Source organism: Callorhinchus milii, unplaced genomic scaffold, assembly GCF_018977255.1.
Source record: "Callorhinchus milii isolate IMCB2004 unplaced genomic scaffold, IMCB_Cmil_1.0 Scaffold9, whole genome shotgun sequence".
NCBI lineage: Eukaryota > Metazoa > Chordata > Chondrichthyes > Chimaeriformes > Callorhinchidae > Callorhinchus > Callorhinchus milii.
The window spans coordinates 19,741,809-19,757,171 of NW_024704750.1; the positions used below are offsets into that span (position 1 = coordinate 19,741,809).

The 15,363-nt window shown below is 42.4% G+C and overlaps 1 protein-coding gene across 1 annotated transcript in view; it reads right to left on the reverse strand.

Annotated features, from left to right (window-relative positions):
• Nucleotides 1–371: 371 nt before the first annotated feature.
• Nucleotides 372–15,363, reverse strand: part of rad51b (RAD51 paralog B) — a 128,864-nt gene continuing 113,872 nt past the window's right edge. Inside the window, 2 exon segments of the mRNA XM_007907066.2 lie at nucleotides 372–889; nucleotides 2,890–3,090. Of these exon segments, the coding sequence (XP_007905257.2) occupies nucleotides 876–889; nucleotides 2,890–3,090 (215 nt within the window). The 3' untranslated portion in view covers nucleotides 372–875.

Consider the following 15,363-nt stretch of genomic DNA (forward strand, 5'->3'; position numbering starts at 1 on the left):
TTGAACTCAGGTCTCTCGCTTGCAAAGCGAGTGCTCTAATCACTGAGCTACAGGACTCCACGATTTATACTACCCATTGGCCTTTGGCTCACATGGTACTTGACACATCTACACTTCTAGATCTCATTGATGAGCCATACAGGCTGGTCAAGATTCATTGGACATGTTTGCTCCAAGGTAGTTTAAACACAGAGACATGCTGATTTAGATGAATACAGAAATTCTCAAACATTCTGGATTCATTTTAGATACAGAAGTAATCTTGACATAGATTAATTTCCAGATTTACATGTAAGATATTCTCAGAAATTCTCAGGCTTGAGTCATAGAATTATACAGCACAGAAGGATGCCATTCGGCCCATCATGTCTGTGCTGGCTCTTTGAAAAGAGCTATCCAATTCAATCCCACTCCCCCGCTCTCTACCTATAGCCCTGCCCAAATAATCCTCCCCAAATAATTATCTACTTCTCTCTTAAATGTTGATATCGAATCATATATGATCTATCAGCTTGTGGGTGAATCATTGTGATCTTATTCACAAGATAAGCATTTCTTGAACTTCCTACTGCTGCTGAGAGATAATCTTTCACTGTGGAATGTGTGATCAGAAGGCATTTCTAATTTGGCCACAAAACCATACACACTCATTGCTGGTTTTCAGACTCACAATAGATAGTATTGCTTGGCACTGGGAGGAGTGAACATTAAATAATAACAATTCCAAGAAGTAAACCACTCATTCAAATTCAATAAAGATTTCACCACCACATCAATCTCATCATCTAAACTTCCAGGATCCTTTTCATTTCCAAGATCATGTCTTTCCTTTCTTCAAATCTTTCTTCGTTTTACCACATGTGCTGGTAGTTGCTTCACATGCCTATCACTGTGGGATTGAGCAAAAATTAAGAGCTGATATTTACTTGTGCCAAAACTCTCCTCTTTACATTCAAAATTTTTTAGGACAGTGCCAGTCAATAAAACCGCATACATAATGAGAAACTGGGCTATGTGTGTCCTAGGCACAATACACATAGCAAATATTCTGGAAGTAGACACAGGCTGTCAGGAACATTGCAGTGAACAAAAAAACTGGAGTTTAGCAACTTACGAGCCTGTCACTAGTCCGACAAATACAAGAATTATTTAATAATCAGAATTGATATTTATTGTGTAGAAGAAGTGTGAATCAGTTCACTCTGAAGCTTGTGTGATGACATTTGCCTACATTTTAAATTAGTTTCTACTTCATCTTACTTTGTAAAGCATTTTGAGATTTTTTTAATGTGAGAAATACTATATGTGGAAGTTACATATAAAGAGGAACAGAATGCAGCATACGCCAGTGAACCTCTTCAGAGGTGATGGCAACATTCAGTCCAGCAGTATTAATAATAGCAGCACTTTACAACCCAGGCCAATACTAAGTCAAAGAGGCTGGGAAAAGCCTCCATCTGGGTTGAATTAACGGATCTCGGGTGCATTTGGGGTGCTAATTTAGCCTCAGTGTCCCTGAGCTAGATAAGAGGGAGAATAAAATGGTGTAAACTTCACGTGTGATTTCAATCCATTAATCTCTTGCTGGAGAGATGTCTAGGTTTGTAAAGTGCTGCAACAGCCAGGCCTCAGACTGCACATATAAACATGCTGCTCGCTGAATGAAAATAATTCATTTATTGATACAAACCCATCAATGATTTAACAATGTGCTGCATGAATGCTGTGCATGGACCATACTGTCTTAATGCTGACAGTAGCTAAAGTAACTTCCATTTCCATTCCAATGTGATGAACTGAAGGGTTGTTGCCTCATGCTGGAGTATGGTTCTGTGGGCAGTTGTCACTTTCAGGTACCTCTTCATGTGATCTTAGGCATGGAGTGTGAGCAGGAGATTCAAACATGGAGTTGACAACCTAATCTTTCCTCACTATATATCCACACCTGAAAACCACGGTACTGCAGCCGTGAGTAAAAACCCTGAGTTGCTAATTCAGCAAACAGAGCAAGGTTTGGATTTGAGAACTTCTTAGTATGTATAGTTCAGTAGCACATCACACATCCTGTTCTATGTTCTATTCCACTACAGGAACTACTGGGCCTAAATAAAAGAGGCATCTGGCCCTACTCATTTTGTACCAGCCATTTACTACTCTTTTTCTCATAGGGAGCAGGAAACTAAACATACAAATTCCAGTTATCACCTTCTCTCGTGAGGCACAGTTCCAGATTATGAATGTGTGAGATGCAGAACCTCAGGTACTACATCCTTATTACAATGCAGTGGTGGCACCTGATCTGCCAACCCCATTGACCTCTGACTCAACAGACGCCCTTCAATTAATAATAATAATAAATACTAATAATCCTAGCATTTGATATAGCGTCTTTTCACGTCTTCGAGACATTTCAAAGCACTTCACACAATATACTGTAAAGTGAGTTGACTGCATATTTTGTGGGCGAAATGCGACAGCCAATTACACACAACAGCGTCCCACAAATAGTCGTGGATTGAGTGACCAAATTATTATTATTTTTGTTAAGGACTATGCCCAGAAAAGCAATCTGCCAATCGAGTGCTCTAACCACTAAGCTACAGGACTGCACAATTAACGGGACATAGCTAAAGTCAGCATGGCTGAGGGAGGCTGCAACTGAATGTTTGGCACACTAACCCTCCCACCACATTTCATCGCTTGACATCCTTTGCAGTGTAAGTGGGCTCATACCTTTCCTTTCGTACAACAGACATGTCAAAATCAAAGACATCCATGTGGGAATAATTAAATTCCAGAACATCAGTGACCACTGGGCCTGCTCTGTCCAATTGTTCCAGCTCCACACTCTAAATAGTAAACCTTAAACATATGGCAGGAGGTCAGTACCAGGGGCCAAGGACTCAAAACAGTTGCTCGACTTGGAAAGGTCAAAGGTTGGTCTTCCTGTGCTGACATCTGCGATGTTTGATCCCAATGGCAGGCTGGGCAGGAGTTGGCTGCTCCCTGCACTGAACAAACTCCTAACTTGGATTGGTTGGAGTCCAGGATCTGTTCCTTCTATGGATGGATTTGATTGACCACTTTGACCTGAAATAAAAAGCAGACTAAGCTGCATATTGTGACACACCCACGATCATTTCAGTAGCATAAACAGCCTCTGTTATGATGAGTCTAGCAGTCAGTGTGAATGTACCCAGCTCTTCAACAGTGTTCAACAGACAATAATAATAATCCTTGTATTTGATATAGCGCCTTATCATGAGACATTTCAAAGTGCTTCACATAATATACTGTAAAGACTGCATATTTTATGAGTAAAAAGCAGCATCCAAGTATCCCACAAACATTTGTGGATGGATCTGGCAGTAAATGTCCCCATGTGGAAATCATGTAAGTTCTTTCCTGTTGTAAAGAGCCAGTTATAGACTCAGCTTTTTTAGAAGGTTGAAAGTTCTTGGGGCAGTTCAAGGAACAGCCCAAGGTAATTCATATTCGCTGTGTTTATACTGTAGAAAGTGCCAATCACACTGCTACCTATGCCATCTCAGGGAGCGGGGCCCCAGGGCAATTCTAGTTACAGCCCAATTTATTCTGTATGCTTGGAGGCAAATCAATCAGCATGAACACAGCACTGAATGTTGTTCCCTTGTTTCTGTACAGTTCCAAGGAAAGTGCAAAGAATGTGTGATGTGCTGAGAGCACCCCAGGCATCCTGCAGACAGCACCTTAACAAAAGCAATAATCAGGATACTGGCAGAATGGGAGGTGTCCATGAGCCACTGGGTGCGGCACTTCATCTAAGATCGACAAGTTTTCAATGGAAACATTTGCAACCAATGTTTGCTCTGAAGTAGTTTCTAATCCACGTAAAAAACACATTCTTAATCCTCCCATTCTGCAGCACTCAGCTGCTTTGAAGTGTTTACTTTTCCTATTTTGTCCTGAAGGCGTTGACTCATATACATACACACACTCGCATCCACGGGGGTGTGGGGAGAAATGGCTGCGTAGCTTCACAGGTTATGGCAGTTCAGCTCCTCATACACATCAATGTTCTATCCATGAATTCTAAGGCTGTGTGATCGTAGGGGGACATCGCAGCCCAATTCCCCCCATCACCAGTCAGGGTCGCTGAATGAGGGACTAGAATACTGGATAATTCCCCCCCACCACCCCCATCCCAGCTCCACTACTGCTCTGCTTAAGCTGTCAAGTAGCTCAAAGCAGGAGCAACATGAACCCATTTTCTCCAGAGTTCCACATGATGGTAGGTGGTGGGGGAGAATCCATAAAACAGGGAAAGCAGATTTTTTCATTCAACATAGCAGTGTCACAGACCAGAAAGTTCCAGTTATCAAAAATCATTAAAATCACCAACAATAAGTTAACTTGAGTCAAGTAAAATAATAATCCTTGCATTAAATATTGTGGTTTAACATCAAAACATCAAAGTTCTTCACAGGTAACTGCTGTCAAGTGACTGTATTTGTGGAGACCTGCAGCAGCCTATTTGTGACCAAATTATTATTGATTTTTCTTCTTGAGGGATTATTATCAGGCATATGGAGCAAGGAACCTTGCCCAAGGTTTCACCCTGCCGGGAATCAATCCTAGGTCTCTCGCTTGCGAGTTAAGTGCTCTAACCACTGAGCTACAGGACTCTTGTACTTACAAAGGAAATCTCGTGAAAAATAAAAGACCTTTGTCACTGTAATCCTCTGTGTATTGTGATGGATTGTAATCTGTGTCACTGTAATAAACACCTTTGTGTATTGTGATAGATTGTCAAGATAAGGCCAAACTGGGCCTCTGATCTACGCCTATAGCATTGTCACATGCTTTCTGCTGGCACCCATTTCCTGCTCGCTGAATAAACCACAGCTCAAGTGAAGCAATTTGACAGAATCAATATTTGCAGCAAAAAATACACAACTAGAAAAGATCTGACCTGCAGCTCACAATAGGTACACAACACATAAACACATCCAGTGAGAGGTACACACTCACAGACCCAGTGACAGGCACACAGTCCACACACACACTGATAAACATATGGTATGTACGTGTAGCCAGTGACATGCACACAATATACCTAGTGACACACACACACACACACACACACACACACACAGAGTGGACACCCTCACTGACACACAGGTACCTCCAGTGACGACACACAGTACAAAGGCACCCAACGATAGATGCACAGTACAGACAGACCTAGTGAACGGCACTAACAAATGGCACACAGTACAGGCACACCTAGCAATAGGCACACAGTACAGGCATACTTAGCAATTAATACAAAGTACAGGCACAACCAGTGACCGACACGCTCGACAGTAGGCACACAGTACAAGCACATCTATTCTCAACATTTTTCTTTATTACTGATAAACATATGGATGCAAAAAATCCAGAAATTTGAATTTGCCACAAAACCCACTCGGGTTAATAATAACCAAAGCTTGTTTGATGAAGTTGAATATACAGTTAATATACTGCTGAGACTATGAAGGAGAAACAGTCTGCCTTTGTCCTGTGCTGGTGTCTCAGTCAGACTAGTGACTAACCAGATGTTGGATCCTTGATGGTTAAACCACTGCTCTGGTGTGAAACTTGACTCGCAGAATGAACTGTGCCTTTTTGGCTTAATTGACTTGGATCTCTGAAAAGGAGAGATTGCAGCCAGAATCTCTGTTCTTATTCACTACCCTAAGACGCAGATTGTATGTTGACATTGGGTAAAACATGTGGTCAAATAGTCTGACACTCATTGGAAATGTAGCCCACAAAAAAATTAAAACTTAGGAAAGTCACCAGAAAACACCCATCAAACTATAACCTAATAAAAGGTAAAAGGTAAAATAGTCAAAAGTAGAGGAGGATGAGAAGACGGGCAGAAACATGCACAGGATTTATTAAAAAAAAAGACATGTGTGTACAAGAATCATGTCCAATGACCCACATAACAGCCTGCCCAGCTCTACACTTCGTATCATCTCCCAGCTCCGGATCATCCAAAACTCTGCCTGCATACTCTACCACACCAGGCTCCGTGAACACATCACCCCATCTACATTGGCTCCCTATCTCCCAGTGGATCAACTTTAATTTCCTTGTCCTTACTTTCAAATACCCCATGTTCTTGTCTCACTCAACCTCAGCCATTCCCTCTACTCCAACTCCCCTGCACTCTGCTCATTCTGGCCTGGTTCCTGTCCCTGCCTGCTCAACCCCACCATCAGCGAGGATGCTTTCTTCCACTTTGACCCTGCCCTCTGGGACTTTCTTCCAAAATCCCACTACCTCACCCCCACCCTCTCTGCTTTTAAACCTAGCCTAAAATCCTATCTGACTGCACCTTCAGCCACTTTCTTCCTGCCCCTCCTCTCTCTCCCAGCTCAGGCTACCAGTCAGGCCTTGTAAAGCACTTTGAGATATTCTTCCAACATGAAAAGAGCTATATAAGTGCAAACTGTTGTTGTCCAGTGGCCTGCCCCGTAATCCACACCATACTGACCCCACTTTGCCCTCGATAATGCTCAATATCTGTGTCTGGGCACAGAGTGTGGCATAGCTCAACAAAAGATTTTCTTCTTCAAAAATATAGCTCGTTACAAAATGTGGGGCGTGAGAGCCACTAAAATGCTAACTGTTCTGGGAAGGACTCACCCGCCCACAGGAGGGAAACTGACAGACAGCAGCGGCAGCTCAGTCAGGAAGTGGGATTCCCAGATGTAGCCACATTTTGTGGGTAAACGTTGAGACTTTCAACTAAAAGCGTTTGCTGCTCTGCAACTGTAATGTTACGCAATACATCAGATTTTATCAACTACCACCACATGCCAAGCTAGACTGGTGAACCTTGGGTACACAATCAGACAAGAGAACTGATCGTATTACCTCCGTATAAGACTTCACCATATCACCTCGTGTACACCACTGCGTTAGAGTACAAATTATTGTATGAAATTCACTAAGTAATTCATTGCAGCCAGTGAATGCTCCAACACATGGGAGTCCAGCTCACCGCACAGATGTTGCATAATTATTCTGTGACTGGCCTTCGGGAATGTTGAGTGTGAACTTTCAATCAATCCCCGTCTGTGCTTTGAATTAATCAAGTGTTTACTAAGCGCTGTTCATAGTTGTAAAAGTCAATTAACATAAAGACCTCAACTTATGTTTACTGCTCATGTTGAAAAGCATGATTTCATGCTTGGACACAGCCGTGCACTGTTTTAACCCTCTCCTTGCTGGAGAAACAACAACTCTATGCAGTAACACAGTGACTAACTATTACACTGCTTAAAAAAATAACTACACAGTTCCATGGGAGCCTGCCTTACCATGTTTAATTGGTAGACTCTGTACAGTTAGAAAATGAGTTCCTTAAAATGCCTAAAGGACACTGTGGAGCGAATTTACAGTGCATCGAATCCAAGCTATACTTGACCTGAAGGCAACGCTTTCCAGACTGACCTGGAATGACTGATATTTATACTGGGTGAACAGGGTAAAAAACTGTTCGAGTCCCCTTGATCAAGTCCAAAAAACAACAAAAAGAGCTAGAAAAACACTGAAGTAGGTAATGTAAGGCGTGGTGTGGAACAGGAGAGCCTTTGTGAGGCTGTGGGCGACTGTCATACGTAATCTCACAATAAATCCTGAAGATCCTCCAGGAACAGAACTTTGTCTCAGGCTGTAATGACCAGTGATTTCTATGGACAAAGTTGTGCACATCTGATTAAATTCGGCCTTGAAGCATAACAAACATGCAAGCTGCCTGCCCTCCCCTCTGCTTCCCCCTCCTGACAAACAGCATGGCAAAGAGGCTAATGAGTGCATTTTAACTGAGCTTTGAAACTAATCTGTCATCAACTCTGAGGCCAGTGACCTTCCTAAAACAGATGCATCGGAACCTTTTCCCAGGCTGTGAGCTGAGCTTTCAGTGATCTGCCTCTCACTGCTCGGTTACCCGGGTGACCTCTACATTTAACTTTTGGCACTGACATATTCAATATTGTGTACAGTTGTCTAAAGTCCCTGACATTTTTATAGTTCACAGTTGGGTTTGGGCCCAGGAGAACTAGAATTGTTTGTAAAATGAAGTGTACAGCCACATATCTAATTCCCACATATACTCCAACATCAACAACAAAATTACATTTATATAATATAGCGCCTTACACTTTGGAAAAATGTCCCAAGGTGCTGGATAATAAACAGTTTGCACCCGAGCTGGAGGTTGGAACCTCTATGTTGCAAAAGGATATCGACAGGTTAAGTGAGTGGGCAAGAAGTTAACAGATGGAGTATAATGTGGGTAAGTGTGAAGTTATTCACCTTGGTACAAAAAATAGAAAAGCAGATTATTTTCCAGAGTGGGAGAGACTAGGTAGTGTCAGTATTCAGAGGGATTTAGGTATCCTTGTACACCAATCACAGAAAGTTAGTATGCAGGTACAGCAAGCAATTAGAAAGGCTCATGTTAGTATTTATTGCAAAGGGGATAGAGTACAAGAGTAGAGAAGTCTTGCTGCAATTGTATAGGACCTTAGTGAGAACGTACCTAGAATATTGTGTGCAGTTTTGGTCTCCTTATCTAAGAAAAGATATACTCGCCTTAGAGGGAGTGCAACATAGGTTCACTAGGTTGGGTCCTGGGATGAAGGGGTTGATCTACGAGGAGAGATTGAGTAGACTAGGCCTATATTCTCTAGAATATAGAAGAATTAGAGGTGATCTTATAGAAACCTATAAGATTCTTAAGGATCTTGACAGGGTAGATAGTGTGAGATTAGTTTCCCCTGGTTGGAGAATCTAAAACTAGGGGTTATTAGTCTCAGGATTAAAGGTCAGCCCTTTAAAACTGAGTTGAGAAAACAATTCTTCACTCAGAGGGTAGTGAATTTATGGAATTCTCTACCCCAGAAGGCTGTGGATGCTCAGTCATTGAACATATTCAAGACTGAGATCGATAGATTTTTTAAAAAAACTAAAGGGATTAAAGGGATATGGGGATAGGGTGGGTAAATGGAATTGGGTTAGATCAGCCATGATCTTATTAAATGGCGGGGCAGGCTCGAGGGGCTGAATAGCCTATTCCTGCCCCCATTTCTTATTTTCTTATGTTCCTAAGAGGGGTGGGGGTAGGGGGGGTGGGAGGTTGGCTGAAAGCACGGTCAAAGAGCAAGGTCTTGAGATGAGCCTTGAAGAAGGTCAAGGGAGTGGGGATTCTGGGACGGAGTTCAACGAAGCAGGTCAGAGCCCGCCTCCCAGAGGATATCTTTATCCCACAAGAATCTATCCAATTCTCTCTTAAATTTCTCAGCTGATTTCTCATTTATGTCTTTTTAAAGCAGTGAATTCCAGATTCTTATTACTCTCTGCCTGAAGAATTTTTTCTTGTCTCAATCACTTCCACTAGAACACGCACAGATATACGAACATACACACACACACACACTAGAATGGTGGTTCCAGCCTGGCTTAGCTGGTAGCACACTCAGGCTTGTCTATTGTATTGTTCATGTAGGTCTATTTTCAGTGTTGGGACTACTGTATATGACTCATACGTCTGTGTGTGGAACTAGTTTGTGTCAGTCAGCTTCTGGGACTATGTGGCAGTGTGTGTCTCAGTGTCTGGGCCTGTACAGTCCTTGTGTGTGTCAGTGTCTGGGACTGTAGTATAAATAATAATGATCCTTTCATTTGATACAGCGCCTTATCATGCTGTCAAGACATCTCAAAGCTCTTCACAGGATAGAGAGTAGTGTAAAGTGGATTGACCGTGTATTTTGTGTACGGTTGAGGTGTGGGTCTCAGGGTCTGGGGCTGTATGACTGATGTGTGGCTCTCTGCATTTGCAGCATTTAAGTTTACAAGAAAAGATTTTGAGGTTTTTAAAATACATCCCTGCTCAATTTTATAGATACAAAATAAAGCAACTAATCCCAACAGGCTCTAATAAACCTGTGCACGAGATCACAGATGTGGTCTGTCAGATCCCAGCCTGATGTTATTACAGTGTATCCAACTCAAACTGAAGGGGAAAGGGAGCACTTTTTAAAGTGTTTTAACAGCTTTTTCACAGATACTGTGTCTACCTTGTATACCTCCTGTGTGAGACACATACTTAGAAGCAATGCCCCCACTTCCCACACACACTCTTCGGAAACTGAAACATTCTGCTATGCGTGTTCACACGAATCCCATGACACCTGTGCTTGGAATAGAGGCAAAGTCAATTTGAGGATTTAAAAGGAAATAAGCAGATGTGGAGAAACACTCCAGAGAAAAGGGAATTTGGATCAGGATCCTTCAGCAACGAGGGTGACAAGGCAGTTCCAATGTTCTATCCCTGCCACAGGGTGGCGGATTATGGACTCACTTTTCCCTGAAAACTCAATTCCCATCCAACCCAGGCAACCAAGCAGCCTAAGCCAGGCTACCAAATGGCCTCCCCCACCCCAATAGGCATCTAAGAGAACCTCCTCACCCCCCCATCCAAAGAGCCATATCCCCCATCCCATCGCACCTCCCTCAGCAGCCTACTGTTAAGAATTGCTGAGCAAAGACTGGACTTCTTTCAGAAAACAGTGGAGGAGAAAAAATCCTAAGGCTCTAGGAATCTCCTAGTGTAGGCCAAATATAGGCCTTGTTTTAAAACCTGTTTCATTCAGATTATTCCAACGTGACACTGGCCCTTTTAGGGCTGAATGGAGGATTTGAAAATGAATCGGGAGTATTCTTTGGTAGGCGTTGAACTGGGGACTTTGACAGAAACCCAGCTGAATGATGAATGGGTTGACTCTCTCCTGGCTTCCTCCCCCAACTTCATGTTTACACCCCTGTCAACCAGCACATTTTCAGAACTCATTTCGCAGCTCAAAGAGAAATTGCTGCAGAAGATGCATTAACTGCGCTGGCTGAATCTATACATTCTTCACTTCCCCTCCCCCTGCACACTAGACCGTTTGGGATGGTAATTCTCAAGGCATACATGTACTTCAAGAAAAGAAACGGCACAAAACTCAAACTTGTTTAACTCTAGGAATTAAAAGCAATTCTTGGATGGCTCTGATCAGGAGCTCTCTTCACACATCACAGTCTCTCACATGCAGACTGTGAGAGACTTGTGGGGTAGCTCTGTTGTGAGAACTGAATTCCCCCATGCCTACCAGACAACCCTATTTTTATGATGGGATTTTGTGCTTAATTATTGATAATTAACAAAGCATTGTTCTTCAATAAAACTAAATGATTACATTTGCCTTTCAAATGAGATGTCTCCACATTTTTTGTCAGTTTGGGCTTACCATTTTAAGAATGAAATGGTAAGAATTACATCTCCCCAAGGCCAAGTCTACGAATTCATGTCAAATTTATGATCCTTACAAGCTAGTCAATCATCACCTGGAATTATCTGGCTCAGGTATCAGATCATCAAGCCCACCACAGAGAAAAGACTCCACTTTGTTCTAGGTGTGCAATCTTGGAGTCAGTTCAACTCGAGAAAGACCTCACTTAGCTCCTCATGATGATCCATTACGTAAAAATCAAAAGAAAATCAGAGTGCACTGTAATAATATTAATAATCCTTGGATTTGATATACTGCTTTTCACCTTAAGAGGATATCTCAAAGCTCCTCTTCAAATTATAGAGTGTAAAGTGTAGTGACTATGTATTTTGTGGGGTATTGTATCACTTTCCTCTGCCCTGCATTAAACCTTGGAACCTTGGTCTACACCACCAAGGTGTAGATTCACAGCTTAATGTGGGACAATGCCACACCTCCAACTGGTGAAGCCATCGCACAATCGCTCAGATGTGTGTCCAAGCTGTGGGCAGGAAAATAGATGCTGGCAATGCTCTTATACATTTCATATTGAGCCTCATTACCCACCAGGAAACTCACAAGGAGTTTCTGGTACTCTAGGGACTCCAATCCTTAGGGCTTGCCAACCCATACCTAAACTCTCTGATATGAAGTAAACAGGATGTGTCCCTCTAGGGAGAGAGTGCAGGCTCTATAACAAACAAATGTAAACTGTACACATGTAGAACTCTGCCTGGTTTGTAGACTTTTAAGCATATCTGTCTGCATCAGACACTGGCTGATCAAAAAAATTACCTTGAATCAAAACATTATTAGATTAAGTGTCTATGGCTCATTGAGTAAATAAATCATTCATTGAGTAAATGAATCACTTTGTGTGAGATTGAGTCACAAAACATCAAGAAGGTTGGACCCCCGGTCTTTGCTAAGTCAGCTGTTCACAGTTTTTTAAAATTGGTCTCAGTAGCTCTTGGCACGGAAAGGAGGAGGCAAAATCAGCCAGCGTCCACTCAAAGCACAGGGTGGGACAATATCTGGCTCAATATTTAGCGCAGGATTTACACAACCCCAGTCTCAAAATCCTGTTGTGTGCTATGTATAGTTCAGTGCTGGTATTGGGATATGGTTCCTGGACCTTTGCCCATACTGGAGTAGGAATACTGGAATTGTACTGATATTGAGATATTAGAGATGTATTGTTGCAGGTATTGAGGTGCTGTTATTGGGGTGCTGTTATTGGGGTGCTGTTATTGGGGTGCTGGTATTGGGGTGCTGGTGCTGTACTGCTCCTCCTTTGTTACCAAGGCTACTCTCCTAACCTTACAACTCTCGTACATTCACTCCCAACATTTTCACAGCACGTGCACTTTTTAGGAATTTTTTTTTTTTAACTGTGACCCATCTCTTCATACTAAGGAATGATTAATAAATTTCACACTCACATTCCCTGGGCCCTGCTTCCTGCATAGTTTTTACATGAAACCCACAACATGCCATCTGGAAAGCATACGCTGGCTGTATTTCAAAAGAATTATTCCCGTCTATACAAGCATCCCCTCTGATTCACATGCATCCCACCCACAAAAAAAGCAGAGGGGTATAAAATGGAGCTCTGCCAGCAGTTCTGAAATTCACTTGTGCCACGTAATGTAATTCTTACAAGCACAATTTAGCCTTAGCGTTCTAGAGGATTGGGCTTGGAAACAAATATGGAATCAGAAAAGGCCACTTGGTCAAACAAGTCCACTCCTTCCACAATGTTTGTAGAGCTGATCTTAGCATAGATTGCAACTCATCCATTTTGATTTTTTTCTAGAACCTACAGCACTAAAACAGGCCATTCGACCCAACTTGTCAGTGCCATATACTCCACATGAGCCTCCACATATCTCAGCCTTCTCCCTCCCTAGCCTTCTTCCCTCTGTGTCATTGTCATTGTGTTCTGTCATCCCTCCTCCCTATGGTAAAGTTGTATTGTGCCCAGTGGCTTCCTGCAGCTTGGCCCAAGTGCATTTATTGATGTACACCACCACCCCCTTCCCAGCACCTCCCAAAGACAGTTTACTTCACTGCTGGTCTAAACCATTTACCTTTGGGATTGGGGAACAGTGTTGAATGATCCTGGAGAAACATTTGAACACGAGCAGCTGAATATGAAGTTAACACAGTTGTGCTTTCATACTCCACATCTACCTGAGGAGTCTACCACTGTCAGCTTCTCAAATGAAAAATGAAGGACAAGACAATCACAGATCATATCCCAGGACCTTCAGTAAGAAAAAGTAGGGTTTGTCTTATCTGTAAACAGTAACTTCCACACGACCGTCCAATGTTACCTGCAATACTTTCATTCACACTTGCTCACTCTTGTCCAAATTGCAGTACCAATCTTTTCTTCACAGTTCAACGTTCAAACGCAACGCTTGTGTGAAACAGGCCCCATCTATCTCTCCAGAGAATCAATATGTTGATGTTTAGCGCTTCCTGCTGCTGTGAATCACTCCTTCCTACTCAGAACAGCAATCACAAAGATTCCTTTCCCCTTCAGCAATCCAGTCATACAGAGAGTTCACATAAAAATGGAGGTGATGAAGCACTCCAGGTAGAGAGTGACGAGAGTCTGAGAAGGAAAGACCCACTAACTGTGGGCTGGAAGCAATTCAGAATGGAGTCCAGCTGATAAATACATAGTACTTGGCCAAGACACTTGGGTCAGTTTTTCTATGTAAATCTTAGATTAAAAATACCACAGCTGCAAATCTTTGTTCCTCAGCCCATTTCAATCAATCATCTCGGCATTCAGTATAAACTAAAATAGCTTAAAACATGTAATATTATGGCACACACCAATGTCATTTGATTTCTGTTTTTGTATGAAATTTGGCAGCAACAGACTCAATATTTGTGCCTAAACACAGCAGAAACAGGATTATTCATTGCATGGCAATGAACAGAAAACAGTCTAGTCTACAGTACCAAGATTCTATAAAAAGGGAGTGAATAGGAAGAGGTATTGCCTCTCTTTCACGACTACAATGTCCAACACCTCTGGAGTGTCCCTCCCTCACTACTCCCAGTCACAAGAATATCTGGAATGCCTCTCCGTCACTACTAACAACAACAAAAACTTGCATTTATATAGCGTCCTTCATGTTAAGCAGCATCTTGGAGCACTTTCCCAGTTACAGGAACATCTCCTAGTTACAGGAACAGGAACAGTTACAATATCCCCAATGTACAGGAATATCTGGAATGCCCCACTCACTATTCCAGTTACAGGAATAGCCAGATCTCTCCCCCACTACCCCCAGTGCAGAGGAATATCCGGGGTGCCCCTCTCATTCCGAAGAAGAAAATATCTTTCCAAATGTGTATGTTTTCTTTAACATTCACCTGAAGGACACACAAATGGGACTTTGGTTTAACATCTCACCTCCAGTACTCCACCAGTGCTGCAACAGAGTGTCAGTGAAGATTGTGAGCTCATCCCAATGTTAGTCTTGAACCCACAACCTTCTGGCCCAGAGGCAAGAATACTACCAAATGAGCTAAGATGACATCTAACAGATTAGCTGTTAAGAGCTCATATCATACAATATCATAGAACATCATCTACACAAAGTGGATGATAATAATCCAGGTGCCTGATAATCTGGAACCTGCCCCATCTCCAGCGCAGTTCCACTGTGCAAGGAGAAGCATCAGAGAAAAAATGTGTGCAATCAATGGTTTGGGTTGGCTGTTCATTCTTTCCCAATGAATCTAATTCCCTCGCCCCACCCCACATACCCTCCCTCACCATTTAGATGCATGAGTGAGCAGAGTATAAGCAACAGATATTTTCAGCAATGCAAGTTATTTTCTTCCTTCAAAGGTTGCAGTTGGAGCTCCAAGGTAAAAATGGTAGTAACTTCAACTAGCTTTGGTAACAACAACAACAAAATTACATTTATAGAGCGCCTTTCATGTCAGGAGGACGTTCCAAAGCGCTGAGTAAGTGCACACGTGACATCAT